Below are 13,362 nucleotides of genomic sequence, written 5' to 3'. Positions count from 1 at the left end.
ATCAGCACCTCAGAGAACTGAGTCCATAGTTCTGCTCGGTTCAATTAGTTCACACAAACAATTTGTTGAAGCGTGTGAAAGCATAAAGCTTGCAGCACTTAGTGCTGGCTTTATTTTCAGTTACTGGCTTGGAAACCACCTAGATAAATTCTTTAAATTGACCAGAATTATGACTACAGTTAAGATCTACCCCTTCTACTTAAAACAGGAGGAGGAAATGGACTCATCCCTTCTTTCAGATCTGTATTTGGTGACTGGATTGTTTCTCGAGAGTTAACCTGATCTTCTCAGCATGTTTGAAGGAAAGGGAGAGCCAGGTTGACTTATTCTAGGGTCTAGTCCTTTTGAGTCAACAGAAGACTAAGATGAGTGGGACTGGCTGGATTGAAAATGTTGCTACCTAATTGAAAGAACAGCTTCAAAATAGGATGGGCCTATTCTTCATGCAAAATAACATAGGGACAGTACCTTTGAAATCCTCTTGATGTCCTTTTTCAGTTAAAATGTACCAATTAGATAGATTTTTGCCTGTTCTTGGCAACTAATCCCACCAATCCAAGTTGAATTGGGACCCCTTACTGAATGAGTGGACATTAGTGTTGTAAAAATACAAGGTCCATTTCAATAGTAACAATCACAACGTGCTGAATTTAGCCCACTCCAATATACATTAAGAATGACGGTATTAGAGGAGGGCACAGAATAATGGAATAGTTTTAAATGCCATTCATATTGACAATTGTAGTTTACATGGACACTTTCCTCGCCTGTTGAACCTTGGATACAAAGATTTTGGGGATTTCTTTTGAATAGTTTTTAGGCTATACTTTTTTAAAAAATGAGCCAGACTGATTTCAGAGTGAGTCTAACCCTCACTTTCTTTCATTTTGAAGCATTTCTCATTCAAGTCCAATCAGCCAGGCCTCACAGCCTTACTTTGCTCTGGAAGATGAATCTAGCCAAGACCCATTAATAAGTGACCCTGACCTCCCTCAGGACTTAAAATAGTAGAAACAGGTCTAAATGAAAATGCAGTATTGATCTCCCTCTTCCATTTCAGGATTGAAACAGTAGTGCAAGCCAGGACACTCATTTTGCTTGCAGTGGAAAGAATTTTCTTGGTAGGCATAATGCACATTGATACTCATAATGATACTGGACTGCTGATGAGCAGTTTTTAGATTCATCAGCTTGATTAACATCTATTAGCTACGGTTCGGTAGTATCTTGTTCGGATGACACTTGCCAGGTTGGAGTAAGTTACTAGCATATGCTACCCACCATGGCTTGATCTCTGTTGACAGGGAGCTGTTTGTGTTGCTTATATATGTATCATTAAGGTCTCAGCAGGAAAGCATGATTTTTTTTTAGTCATCTCCAGAAACAGGGAGTTCTTTTTTGTGATTTGCTGAAATTGGGGTTGGGTTCAGCAGAAGGTAGATCATGAAAATTAGCCAAACAAAACAAAAATGAGCTAAGAAAGTAAACTGCTGTAGTAGGTGATACCTACTTTAATTAATTGTGAGCCAGTTATGGAGTCCTTACTCAGGCAAAGCTCCCACTGAGTCCAACAACAACCGCCTGATGGTGGACTTCAGAATTTGGCTCTATTATTGTAGTACTCAGAGACAGATATTTCCAAAAATATGTCTACAACATTTACAGGCTCACCCATTTGTCCATGTAAATCAGCGTTTGTATATGCAAATACTGTGGTTGGACTTGCAAATGTCAGTGTGCTTCCCCAAATGGCATTTGTGAATGTATTAATGGAGGTCCTCTGAAAATTTGTGCCAGTACAAACAGATACACGGAACAGAGTGACACTGACTTCTTTACAAGTGCCTGTTGTATGAGAAAGATAGCTTACCGTGTAGAACCAAAACTTAACTATGGGTGCATTGTAGAACTCGTATATCTTTCTTCCGAGAGGGATCAGTCTGTGTCCGCTGTGAACTTCTTCTTCCTCCTTCTTTCTTGATGATTCTCCATTCCCTCGGCCCAACATTGCCTGTAACAAGAAAGGCCACTATTGTAGTTATTTCCTTGTGAACTATGAACTACACCTTAATTGGATCCCACAAGGGGGACTGTTATTTTTGAAAGTGTCAAAAGGAGCCACATTAACTGATTCACTGATATCTTCATCTGAACATGAGGACCGGATCAGATGACCCATCCCTGTTGGGCCCATGTAGCTGCAGGATTCGAACTACTTTGTTTGCAAACAACCGCTTTTGGACGGGAAGCTCCAGTTCAGATCATACCAATTGTTCCCTTATAAGCTGAAGGAGCCACACGCTTCAGCAGAACTGTCAATACCAATGTGACTACTGAGCTCCATTCATATGTTGGTTCTGGGACAAGAATAAGATGTGAGAGACATTTCTGCTTTTTGCTACATTGATTTCTCGTCTCTTCTCCCGACAGTCACTTCCTATTATGTAGCTATGTGCAAAGCAGAGAAGGTTAGAAAATAAGTTGTTATAGGAAAACGATCAGAGAGTTGATACTGGAAGGGAAACGCAGGAAGGAGGAAAGCAGATGTTGAAGGTTACTGGATTAGAAATAATGAAGCTGGCTGTTGTTCACTGTATCCCACTTAGGCCACAATCCTGCAGTGATCTCAATATGGATTCAGAGGCCTGCCCATTGGAGTCCATTGCAGGAATGAGGCTTTATAATATGGAGATATACCTATCCTCATAGAACTGGAAGGGACTTGAAAGGTCCAGTCCCCTGCCTTCACAGGAGGACCAAGTACTGTCCCTTACTTTTGTTCCAGATCCCTAAATGGCTCCCTCAAGGATTGAACTCACAATCCTGGGTTTAGCAGGCCAATGCTCAAACCACTGAGCTATCCCTCCCCCTCTACAGCTTTAGACTGTAAGCTCCTTGCTATAGGGATTGCATCTTCTTCCATGGTTATTTTCCAGAATGCTGAACACACTTTAGCTGAGGATCTACCACATAGTGTAAATTGCCATAGCTCCATTGACTTCAATGACTTGATTTCTTTGGCACTATTACAATTTCCACTAGCTGAGGATCTGCCGGTAGGTGCTTTAGAAATAAATACAATACTAATGATGACTAAACAACAACAATGGATGTTGTCTATATGCAGAGCTAGTCTGAAATTCACGCTCAACCTTAGAGAGAGAAAATAATTACAATAAATACTATTCACTGAATCTTAAATGATTTTATAACCTCTGAAGAATGGCATTGTTTTCCTTAAAGAAATAACGCCAAAAAAAACAAAGAGAACTGTCCTGCTGTATTTGTAATACTGACTGTAAAACTGCTCTGTTGTTTTCACTCCTCTCTGAATAAAAGGCTCAGGGTAGATGGAATTTTATGAGAGTTTTCATGCTGCGAGCAAGTTCCCACTCCTAAATTTGTTGTGACAGGCACAGATTTTGGTACTTCTCCATGTAGTGACATCTACAAGTCAAGTATTTTAATACCTATTGCCTTACTTAAGTGTGCTGGTGCTGCCCTGCTGCTTTTAGTTAATGTTTCTATAACACTTTCCTTCTGAAGATTTCAAAGCATTTTACTATTTACACAATAATTAATGCAGCCTTATAACACCCTTGCAAGTATTGCTATTATCCCCATTTTACAAAGGAGGAAACTAAGACATAGAGAGGTCAAGTGACTTGTCTAAAGTCACACAGGATGTCATGGCAGAGATGATTTCTCCAAACCCGGCATTTGTACTTTAACGACACTGTCCTTCCTTCATTCATGCATCCTGATTCATCAAGGCATTTAATCGTGTACGTAATTAGTTGACTTAGTGGGATTATTTATGTGCTTAAAGTGCCTTGCTGGAAATGTGATATGGCCCATCACCATAATAGCTAAGCGATTCCTAAATATTTAAAAACAAACATTACAATCTCTTGTTTGTTTATTTGTGGTGTACGTAGACTATGTCGAGGAAGGTCAAGTCAAAAAATGAATTTTACCTTCTGCAATGGGAGGTTGTATTTCTGAGGATAATGACATTACAGTTCTGTGCCATTCTTCCTGGTGCTGAAAATTTTGAAGGTACTTTTGGGAAGATGCAGGTAAACTAAGGATGAATCCCCTAAACTTTATGATATATCATATCTGAGGTTTGCTGGGGCAGTACTATATTAAATAACCTCTTGATGACTTTCCTTAATCTATAATATTAATTCATAACATTTATGTTCTTACATTCTATCTCCCTGAATAACCAGATTATTATATTGCTGTAGCACCTTTGTCCTTTCTAGGGCTGTCAAGCAAGTAAAAAAATTAATCGCGATGAATTGCACTGTTAACAATAGAATACTATTTATATAAATATTTTTGGATGTTTTTTGCATTTTCAAACATATTGATTTCAATTACAACACAACATGAAGTATACAGTGCTCACTTTATATTTATTTTTTATTATAAATATTTGCACTGTAAAAATAAAAGAATAGTATTTTTCAATACACTTAATACAAGAACTGTAGTGCAATCTCTTATGAAAGTTGAACTTACAAATGTAGAATTATGTACAAAAATAACTGCATACAGAAATAAAACAATGTAAAACTTTAGAGCCTACCAGTCCACTCAGTCCTATTTCTTGTTCAACGAGTTAGTTGCTCAGACAAAAGGTTTGTTTACATTTGAAGGAGATAATGCTGCCCGCTTCTTGTTTACGTCACCTGAAAGTGAGAACAGGCATTCGCATGGCACTGTTGTAGCCGGTGTAGCAAGATATTTACATGCCAGATGTGCTAAAGATTCATATGTCTCTTCATGCTTCAACCACCATTCCAGAGGACATGCATCCATGCTGATGATGGGTTCTGCTTGATAATGATCCAAAGCAGTGCAGACTCATGCATGTTAATTTTCATCATCTGAGTCAGATGCCACCAGCAGAAAGTTGATTTTCTTTTTTGGTGGTTCAGGTTCTTTAGTTTCCACATCAGAGTGTTGCTCTTTTAAGACTTCTGAAAGCATGCTCCCGATCAGACTTGGAAGGCACTTCAGATTCTTAAATTTTGGGTCGAGTGCTGTAGCTTTCTTTAGAAATCTCACATTGGTACCTTCTTTGTGTTTTGTCAAATCTGCAGTGAAAAAGTGTTCTTAAAACGAACATGCTGGGTCATCATCCGAGACTGCTATAACATGAAATATATGGCAGAATGCAGGTTAAACACAGAGCAGGAGTTCAGTCACAAGGAGTTCAGTCACAAATTTAATTAACGCATTAGTTTTTTTTAAACGAGCGTCATCAGCATGGAAGCATGTCCTCTGGAATGGTGGCCAAAGCATGAAGGGGCATACGAACGTTTAGCATATCTGGCACATAAATACCTTACAATGATGACTACAAAAGTGCAATGCGAACGTCTGTTCTCACTTTCAGGTGACATTGCAAATAAGAAGCAGGCAGCAGTATCTCCCATAAATATAGACAAAACAAGTTTGTTTATATTTTAGCGATTAGCTGAACAAGAAGTAGGACTGAGTGGACTTGTAGGCTCTAAAGTTTGACATTGTTTTGTTTTTGAGTGAAGTTATGTAACAAAAAAATCTACATTTGTAAATTGCACTTTCACGATAAAGAGATTGCACCTCGGTACTTGTATGAGGTGAATTCAAAAATACTATTTCTTTTATCATTTTTACAGTGCAAATATTTGTAATAAAAATAATATAGAGTACTGTATACTTTGTAATCTGTGTTGTAATTGAAATCAATATATTTGAAAATGTGGAAAAACATCCAAAATATTTAATAAATTTCAATTGGTATTCTACTGTTTAACAGTGCGATTAAAACTGTGATTAAATGCGATAAATTTTTTCAATTGCCATTAATTTTTTTTGAGTAATTGCATGAATTAACTGCAATTAATTGACAGTCCTAATCCTTTCTCTTCCCATACTCTTCAGACTGTTTGACACCCCACATTATGGTGTCATATCTATAATTTAGAATGCAAGTTCTTAAGGGCAGGCACTGTATCTTGCTATATCTTCTGGGAAGCCTTTCCTGCATGTTTTGGCCTCATTAAAGAATAAATAACAATTCAATCAAGGCATGAACCTATGTATTTATTTCTGTCTGTCTAGATATTTATAGGGTACTTATTGTTAAGGTATCTACGTTTTTGCTGCCATTTCTAGTGTTTACACTTTATTTGATTCATGTTAGTTTTCTCAAAGTTATTGCTATTTGCCATGTGGTTGCTCAGTTTCTTGTATTTGACTGAATACCTGCTAACTGTAAGTCTCTATAGAAAAAGAACAAAGATCTAGGACTCAAGGATAGAGTAGAAGCCGAGTCTTTTCTCCCCCTCCTAAAACTGCAGTCCATCCGATGAAGTGAGCTGTAGCTCACGAAAGCTTATGCTCAAATAAATTGGCTAGTCTCTAAGGTGCCACAAGTACTCCTCATCTTAGAAGAGTTATTTATCCATTAGCTCATTGTGTCTATCCCAGACACTAGGGGCATTACCAAATGTGTTTAAAACAACTGGTATTAAATATTAACACAGGGCACCCAACTTAGACCCAAAAAATAAGTCACAAGAAGTTTGGGTGAGACACAGTATCAGAATAAAAGGAGGAAGTGGATAGTGCCCAAAGGGAAATGGTAGCAGGATTCACTTTAGCTAAGCAGACTGACTCACTCCTTGCAGACTCTATCTCCAACAAACACTCAGTGAATGTAATAATATTAATAGAAACTGTTAACCCTTCCCATTACCAAAGGCAACTTGCCTGAGGGACAGAGTTATTTCCCAGGTCACGAGAGAGGATGGCTTTTTGCATGTGATTTGAGATATTCTGAACAATTTCTGCTCTTCCTGCCTGAGAAAATCATTTGTCTGCTTACTTCCCTCTGCCTCCTGAGTGTTTAAGGGGAAAACTGATATCTGATACTACACAAATCTGCAGTGCCTATCCTGGGGCTTTTAGCTCTGTTGCCTGCTTGTGCTCAAGAGTTCTGAGGGAGAGGTGAAAATGGGCGTTGGCAGATTTAACTAAGGCACCGGGCAGTGTTTCAGGGCGGGTGACTGTTTAACAGATTCCAAACCCTTCACAGTTTCATAAACATGTGACTGTAAATGCTCCTGTACTCCCACAGCAGTCAATGTGATAAGGTCCTGTTCAGTACCTTGCTTTAGGTTCATTTTTTCTTTCACTATTGCTGCTTTATTGCCTAGTTATTCTTGTGGATAGTGATGTTGAGGTTAAACATGTTACAGTCATTTCAAAATAACCATCGACCACAGAGCCACCCTCCCCCACCTTGCAGATGGCGAACAGCTTTAAAACTGCTCAGGATTAAGCTTAATCTAATGTCCCAGGATGTTAATTTCATGATGTTATTAACAAATCTGAAAAGCCTTCCCATTAAAAATATTATAAAAAAAAGCCTGAGTCAATGGACAGTATGCACGGTGCTGTTGCAAGCAGTGAATGTGAACAAACATGTGTGTCTATTTCCAAGGGAAAGTAGAAGCTAGGAGAAGCAGTGAGACTACACTGAGACTGTTTGGTGTAAGTGGCATCTCATTTTCTAATGTAAAACTTTGCCTGTGATTTGCCATGAGTCAGTCAGGGTAATCCTGACTTCAGGGCAACATGCACAGTGCAGTGTATCTGCAGCATCCCCATTACTTGCTTTCCCTTTGGCCTGCAGTTTTATGTTGGGTGCTACATGTACATTATTGAGTGGGACATGGGGATTTTGTGAGCAGGGTTCTGGGATTTTTTTAGGCATGTGGCTTTATTTCCTTGTAATTATGTTTAGGGTTGTTCCGGCAACAAGATACATTTGGGTTGTGCACTTACAAATTAAAATATGTTTTTTAGTAGTAGCAGTATATACTGTATATTTGTTTTATAACAAGAATTTTGATCCCACTGAATATGAGCTTTGGCTTTTCAGAACTCATCTTTAGTGAAACGCACACGCTACTTACAAACTTTAGTATCTACAAACTAGTGAGGAAAAATGGAACATAGCTTGCTGAATATCCACCTACACGCATGCGCGTGCGTGCACACTCACAATACACAACCATCCCCACAATACAGAGGGAAATGATGGCCATGTGATAACGGTATTGGGTGGCTATTCCTTGCTAAGGAATGGATACTTCCATTGTTTCTAGGACAAAAATAGCTAAAAACCCCAGAGATGTAAGCATGTAAAAACCAGCTTTTGCATGTGCCCAATAGTTCCTTTTTCTGAACACTGAGAACAGTTTTCTAGACACTGATATATACTAACTGCAGCTCTACGTACTCAATTCTGGAGCATCTGCTGAACACTGTTGAAAGAAATAAGCAGAGCCAAAGCACTAGTGCTGGGCATATGTCTACACAGCATTCTGGAGCAAGCCCCCCAGCCTAAGTCAACCGAGGTATAGATTTTAAGGCCTGAAGGGACCATTATGATTATGTAGTCTGACCTCTGTATAACATAGACCATACATATCATTTTGGGAAAGTTCTTCCTAGAACAGATCTTCTAGAAAAACATGCGAGCGCGATGTAAAAAATGGTGAGTGATGGGCTAGTGGGGCTTGCATTAGCACCCTAAAAAGAACTGTGCAGACAGCACTTTGAAGCTGTGGCTTGGGCAGGAGCTTAATGGGAGGGGTGGGCTTCAAAGCCCAAGCTGAAACTCCAAAGCTCTGCCTACACAGCTATTCTTGGCTCACTAGTGTGATCCCCGCCAGCCCATCTTTTGACTTGGCCTACGAGGTTCGCTCCAAAATGCTATGTAAGACTTACCCTTAGTGTCTGCTCAGCAGTTGTACGGAGAGGTTTCCACCCAGTGTACAGAAATGTACAGCAGTTAGGGTGAAATTCAGCTCTGTGCAAGGGACCAGCACGGCTAATGCACTACTTAAGTCCCCAAATTATGGCTTTTACATGAGACATAAGTGACGCATATCCCTTGTGCTGGTTCTCTGCACCAGGCCAAATTTCACCCATAGTGTTTGTAGCAATGTGAGCAAGCCTATATATTCACCCTGAACTGAGTCATGGGGAGTGAGCAGAAGTGTGTGAGTGGGGGTGAGTTAAGGCACAGCCAAGACAAAGGTGTTAAGTTCAGCTCAGTGGCCCCCTTTAGCATTTTCAGCTGCTCCTATTGCTGGCCAGTACCAGCAGCTTACTCAAATCAGATTAAGAGTTGCTGACAGCAGGGAGGACAGACACTGACACAGAAATATGACCAGGGGTTGTGGGAAAACAATCTCCCTCACAGACAGCCATTCAGTGTTTCCTGGCATGAAGAGGGAACCATTTTTTGGCCAACCTTTCCTCGACAACTGTGCTCTTTTTCCCCAGTTCACTTGGTCTTTATCATGAATAAGAAAAAAAACCCAGGCAAACAGCCCTGCTATCTCACAGCTCTCACCTGTACCACTGCAGCGCTGACCCCACGGAGAAGCTAATTTTCAAAGCTAATTTTTGTAGCTTTAGGGTTTCAGTCTGTATTGGTTTTATTGTATTTTTTTTTTAATTCCAGAAAGAGCCAGAATCATTTCATATCCAAAAAATTAACCTCCTTGAGATTTTTTGAAGTGGGGAATGTCCTAAGCCCAAATGTGTTTCTTTTATTTGCACTCTTACTACTTCTAGAAGGGCAGACTCTTTATTTGATGGGGAAAATTAGAACTAAACAAAGAAAATACTGAATAAATGACTGTGATCTGGTTCCAGAAATAAGATTGTCCGTGGAAGAGTTAGACTCCTGTAGATTTTAGTTTCCTGCCACTCCTCCCCCCATCCCGTAATTCTTCAAATTTAAGTATTAAGGATTAGTGAGTGAAAGTTCCATGCACAAATCCTATGACTTGTTAACCCTTTTGGTGCTGGGGTTGCAATGATGAAAGAGGAGCTCTAGCAAATGTGTTCTTGTGGGCATGTTATATCAGGAAATCCTGTTGCCTATCACCAAAGTGTTAATGGGGTTTGTGCCTGGCACTCCCATGCACCTGTTAGAAATTTAAAAAGCAAAAGTGAGTAACAAGTAATTTACAATGTATAAATTCAGCATACTATGGGTGATAACTTAGGGCTTGTCTATTGGCTAGGGTAACGGACACTATGAGGGTGTGCTTTCTTAGGCACATTAATTGATCTGTGTGGACCCTGCAGGTGCATACTAAAGGTTCCCTAATGAAATACTATTTCAAATGACACTACATTAAAGCACAGTAGGGACCCTTTAGTGCACACCAGCAGGGTGCAACACATTAGTGTACTTTAGAAATAACACTCCTGTATTGTGCACTGCTGCACCATGTGGACAAGCCCTCAGTTCCCCTCTCCTGATATAACTGTCCCTCTGGGTACTACCAAACAAAAAGCTGTTAAAAAGCAGTGTAAACACATGCCGAGTCACACACATTGGCTTTATTTCCCTGCTTTTGCACTTTGTGTGGTCATTTACTCTTGTGCAGAATGAGTGCAAATTGGGTGGAAAATGCTATCAGATCAGAATGGTAGCGATTTACACCCACTTTGCATAAGTGTAAGCCAAGGCTGTAACACAATCCTTTTCGTGCACCACAGGGTGGTGGTAAAATCCCCCCCGTCCTCTGGGGCAGCACAGAAAACACCCTATTCTATAATAATCAATTCACAGAGTTGGACTACTAGCCATTTAAAAAAAGGAGGGCAACTTTATATTCAAGATACACTTATAAAGAATTAATAGACATTATAAGCACTTTACAAACCTGAGTAGTGTGTGTTATGGACAGTGATAAGACTGTAGATGGTTACAAGTTATGGTTATAAGCAAATTGTTGGCCTCTATAACAATTAACCGTTTATGAAAACATCTATTAATAATTTATTAACTCTCAGACTGTTTAAAATGTACCCTAAATATCAAGTGTGATCAAAAAAAGGTCTTCATGAAAGAGCTTTTTGAGTAATCTTTCTGGGGTCCTCCTGTCCCGGGGTGAAGCAGTTCAGATAAAATAAGAACCAATGCATAACTTTCACCCAAAATTGAAACCAAACTATTTTTTATAATTAGAAAATGTCACTTCTTGTCAAGCCTGGGAAAGGACTAACTATAACAGCCTCATGACACGGATGTCGTCTTTCTTCTGAAACTATTATCCAGAAAGGTCCCATTCTCTGCAAATCTCCTACATCTCCACTGTGGGGCCCAGCAGCTTCCCTGCTGTTGACTGATGCAAAATTAATTAGTTGGGTGTTCTATAGCTCACAACTCAAGGACATATAAAAAACATTTGAATTCAGCAGCAGAGGGCCCAAGACTATATTACAAGAGCTGCTGGACTCCATGCGATCAGCTAGGTCCCCTGCTCCTGCTTTTTGTAGAGAAGGCTGTAGTCATTCTCCCTGAACTGGGTTATCAGTGGTGTGTGTGCTGCATATCAGGGAGTAGGGGGGCGGGGTCAGTCAAAGGAGAGAGCCATAGGACTATCAGAAGGCTGAGAGGAGAGAGGAAGGAAAGCTTAAATCCTAAGGCCTGGAAACAAGAATATATCATTCAGCATATAGTGCTTTTGTAGTGGGAATCAGAAGGTTTTTAAAGGGAAATGTAGTATTGGAGACAAGAAACAGAGAGCTGGGATGTTCACAGAGAGATCATGGTATTTACCTCATCGCCATATTTTTACCCAATGCCATCAACATGGCACTGTGTGAAGCGCTTATTGGATTTGAATAAGCACTTCATGAATTGAGCAGAAGCCAGCAATAATTAATTGTAATTAATAGCTAATGAGTGGAAAACAGCCCATCAAATGCTATGCTGGCATCTGGTCTTTTCCAATGGCCAGGTTCTTGCCTGCAAATAGGTCCTGTAGGCAGGTCTTGTGGACCGGTTCTTCCGCTTGCCTGCATATTGGGTCCTGTAGGCAGGTCCTTCTGCCTGCCTGCAGACGGGGTCCTGGGGGCAGCGCCTGCTGTTTGCCTGTGGGAAATAGGCTGTTTTTTAAAAAAATTAACCAGAAAGAACCCTTTTCTTTTTTTACTGATGTGTCTCAGTTGCATCTTGGCCCTGGAGGACTAGGGTGGGTTTAAAGCCCTTCAAAGCTCTCTGATGATGGGATTTGCAATTTTCCCCCTACCTTGGCCAAATAAAAAAATGCTCATGAAGCTTGATACAAACAAGGAACTGTGGAGATTTGTCTAATCATCGGAATTTCAACTGTTTGGGTCCTTTTGTGGTATAAATTATTCATTCAGGGTTACATTGTGCAATTCTAACATTTTAAATGAAGCAAATAAAATATTCATTATAAAAAAAACAGAAGAACACAATCAAATGTAACCTCCCCACCGAACTCCTGTTATTACTCAGGGCTAGAATGTGCAATCCTTTCTAAGTACTTCCACATGTATACTAGTAAGTAATTACCAATGTGAGAAAGGGTTGAGTGAGGGACTCAAAGAGGTGAAATTCTGATTAGACAGATTTCCATATCATAGCAGTAGACATACCAGCACACTAATTTCTGCTGAACGAGAACAGATAAAAAGGAAAAAACCTCCAGTCTCCATCCAAGCTTTGGGAACTTCCATTCTCCCTGCCTTCTGAACATACGAAAGACAAGTGCTCAGTCTCATCCAGGCCACTCATCCTGACATTCTTGGGTGTGATCTGAATCCTGCAAGTCTGTTACATTTATTTCAGACAATGCCACGTTGCCGTTGGTCAATACATGACATCACATCACAACGTGATGATGCAGTATTGTCATGCACTGAGGCAACACCAGAACTCAAAGAGGCAAATTTGGTGATTCAGCATTGTAACATAAGTACTGAGTCCCGCTGAGGAAAGAGGATTTTTGGAAGCGTTTATTCACTAAACTTGGACATTCTAGTCTGCAGTCCCTGTAGAGGTGGGAATAGTAAATTGACAGCATTTAGGCTCGCTTTTGTATTGTTTGCTCTTACTGTGAGTTCCATGTCCTCCTCTTCCTTTTCCTTTACTGGTTTTTCTGGTTCCTCTGGCTCCTTCTCTTGTAGATGGATCTCATGGGCCTGAGACATGTAAGGCATGTCGTCTTTGTTCTTGAACTCCAAGCTGAGAATTGAAGGAGGAAGTAGAATTCCTAGAATTACCTAAAGCAATAATAATGATAATAATAATAATAATCTCAATTAACAGGTTATGATTATGGTGGTATCTTAGTATCAAATGGAACAAGCCCCTTGGGGAATCTGGAAATCAAACATTCCAGTGTGTAAGTTTCAATGGCACCTGGAAATCTGTCATTTGAAATTATGTTTTCAGAGGACTGTGGGGAAACTAAGCATAGCATGCCTTGCAATGTTAATAGAAGTTATATGGCTAACTCA

At 39.9% G+C, this 13,362-nt stretch overlaps 1 protein-coding gene across 6 annotated transcripts in view; it reads right to left on the bottom strand.

Moving 5' to 3' along the window:
- TRPM3 (transient receptor potential cation channel subfamily M member 3) overlaps positions 1-13,362 on the bottom strand; it is a 612,909-nt gene that overhangs the window by 33,135 nt on the left and 566,412 nt on the right. For all 6 annotated transcript variants that reach the window (XM_077816402.1, XM_077816403.1, XM_077816404.1 and 3 more), the window contains 2 exons: positions 12,958-13,125; positions 1,871-2,011 (listed from right to left, as the gene is read on the bottom strand). In XM_077816402.1, coding sequence (XP_077672528.1) covers positions 1,871-2,011; positions 12,958-13,125 — 309 coding nt within the window. The remainder of the gene's footprint in view (positions 1-1,870; positions 2,012-12,957; positions 13,126-13,362) is intronic.

The sequence above is a fragment of the Eretmochelys imbricata genome, chromosome 5 (assembly GCF_965152235.1).
Source record: "Eretmochelys imbricata isolate rEreImb1 chromosome 5, rEreImb1.hap1, whole genome shotgun sequence".
Lineage (NCBI taxonomy): Eukaryota > Metazoa > Chordata > Testudines > Cheloniidae > Eretmochelys > Eretmochelys imbricata.
The sequence above is the reverse complement of the archived record's forward strand: the minus strand, read 5'-3'. Positions and strand labels throughout refer to the sequence as shown.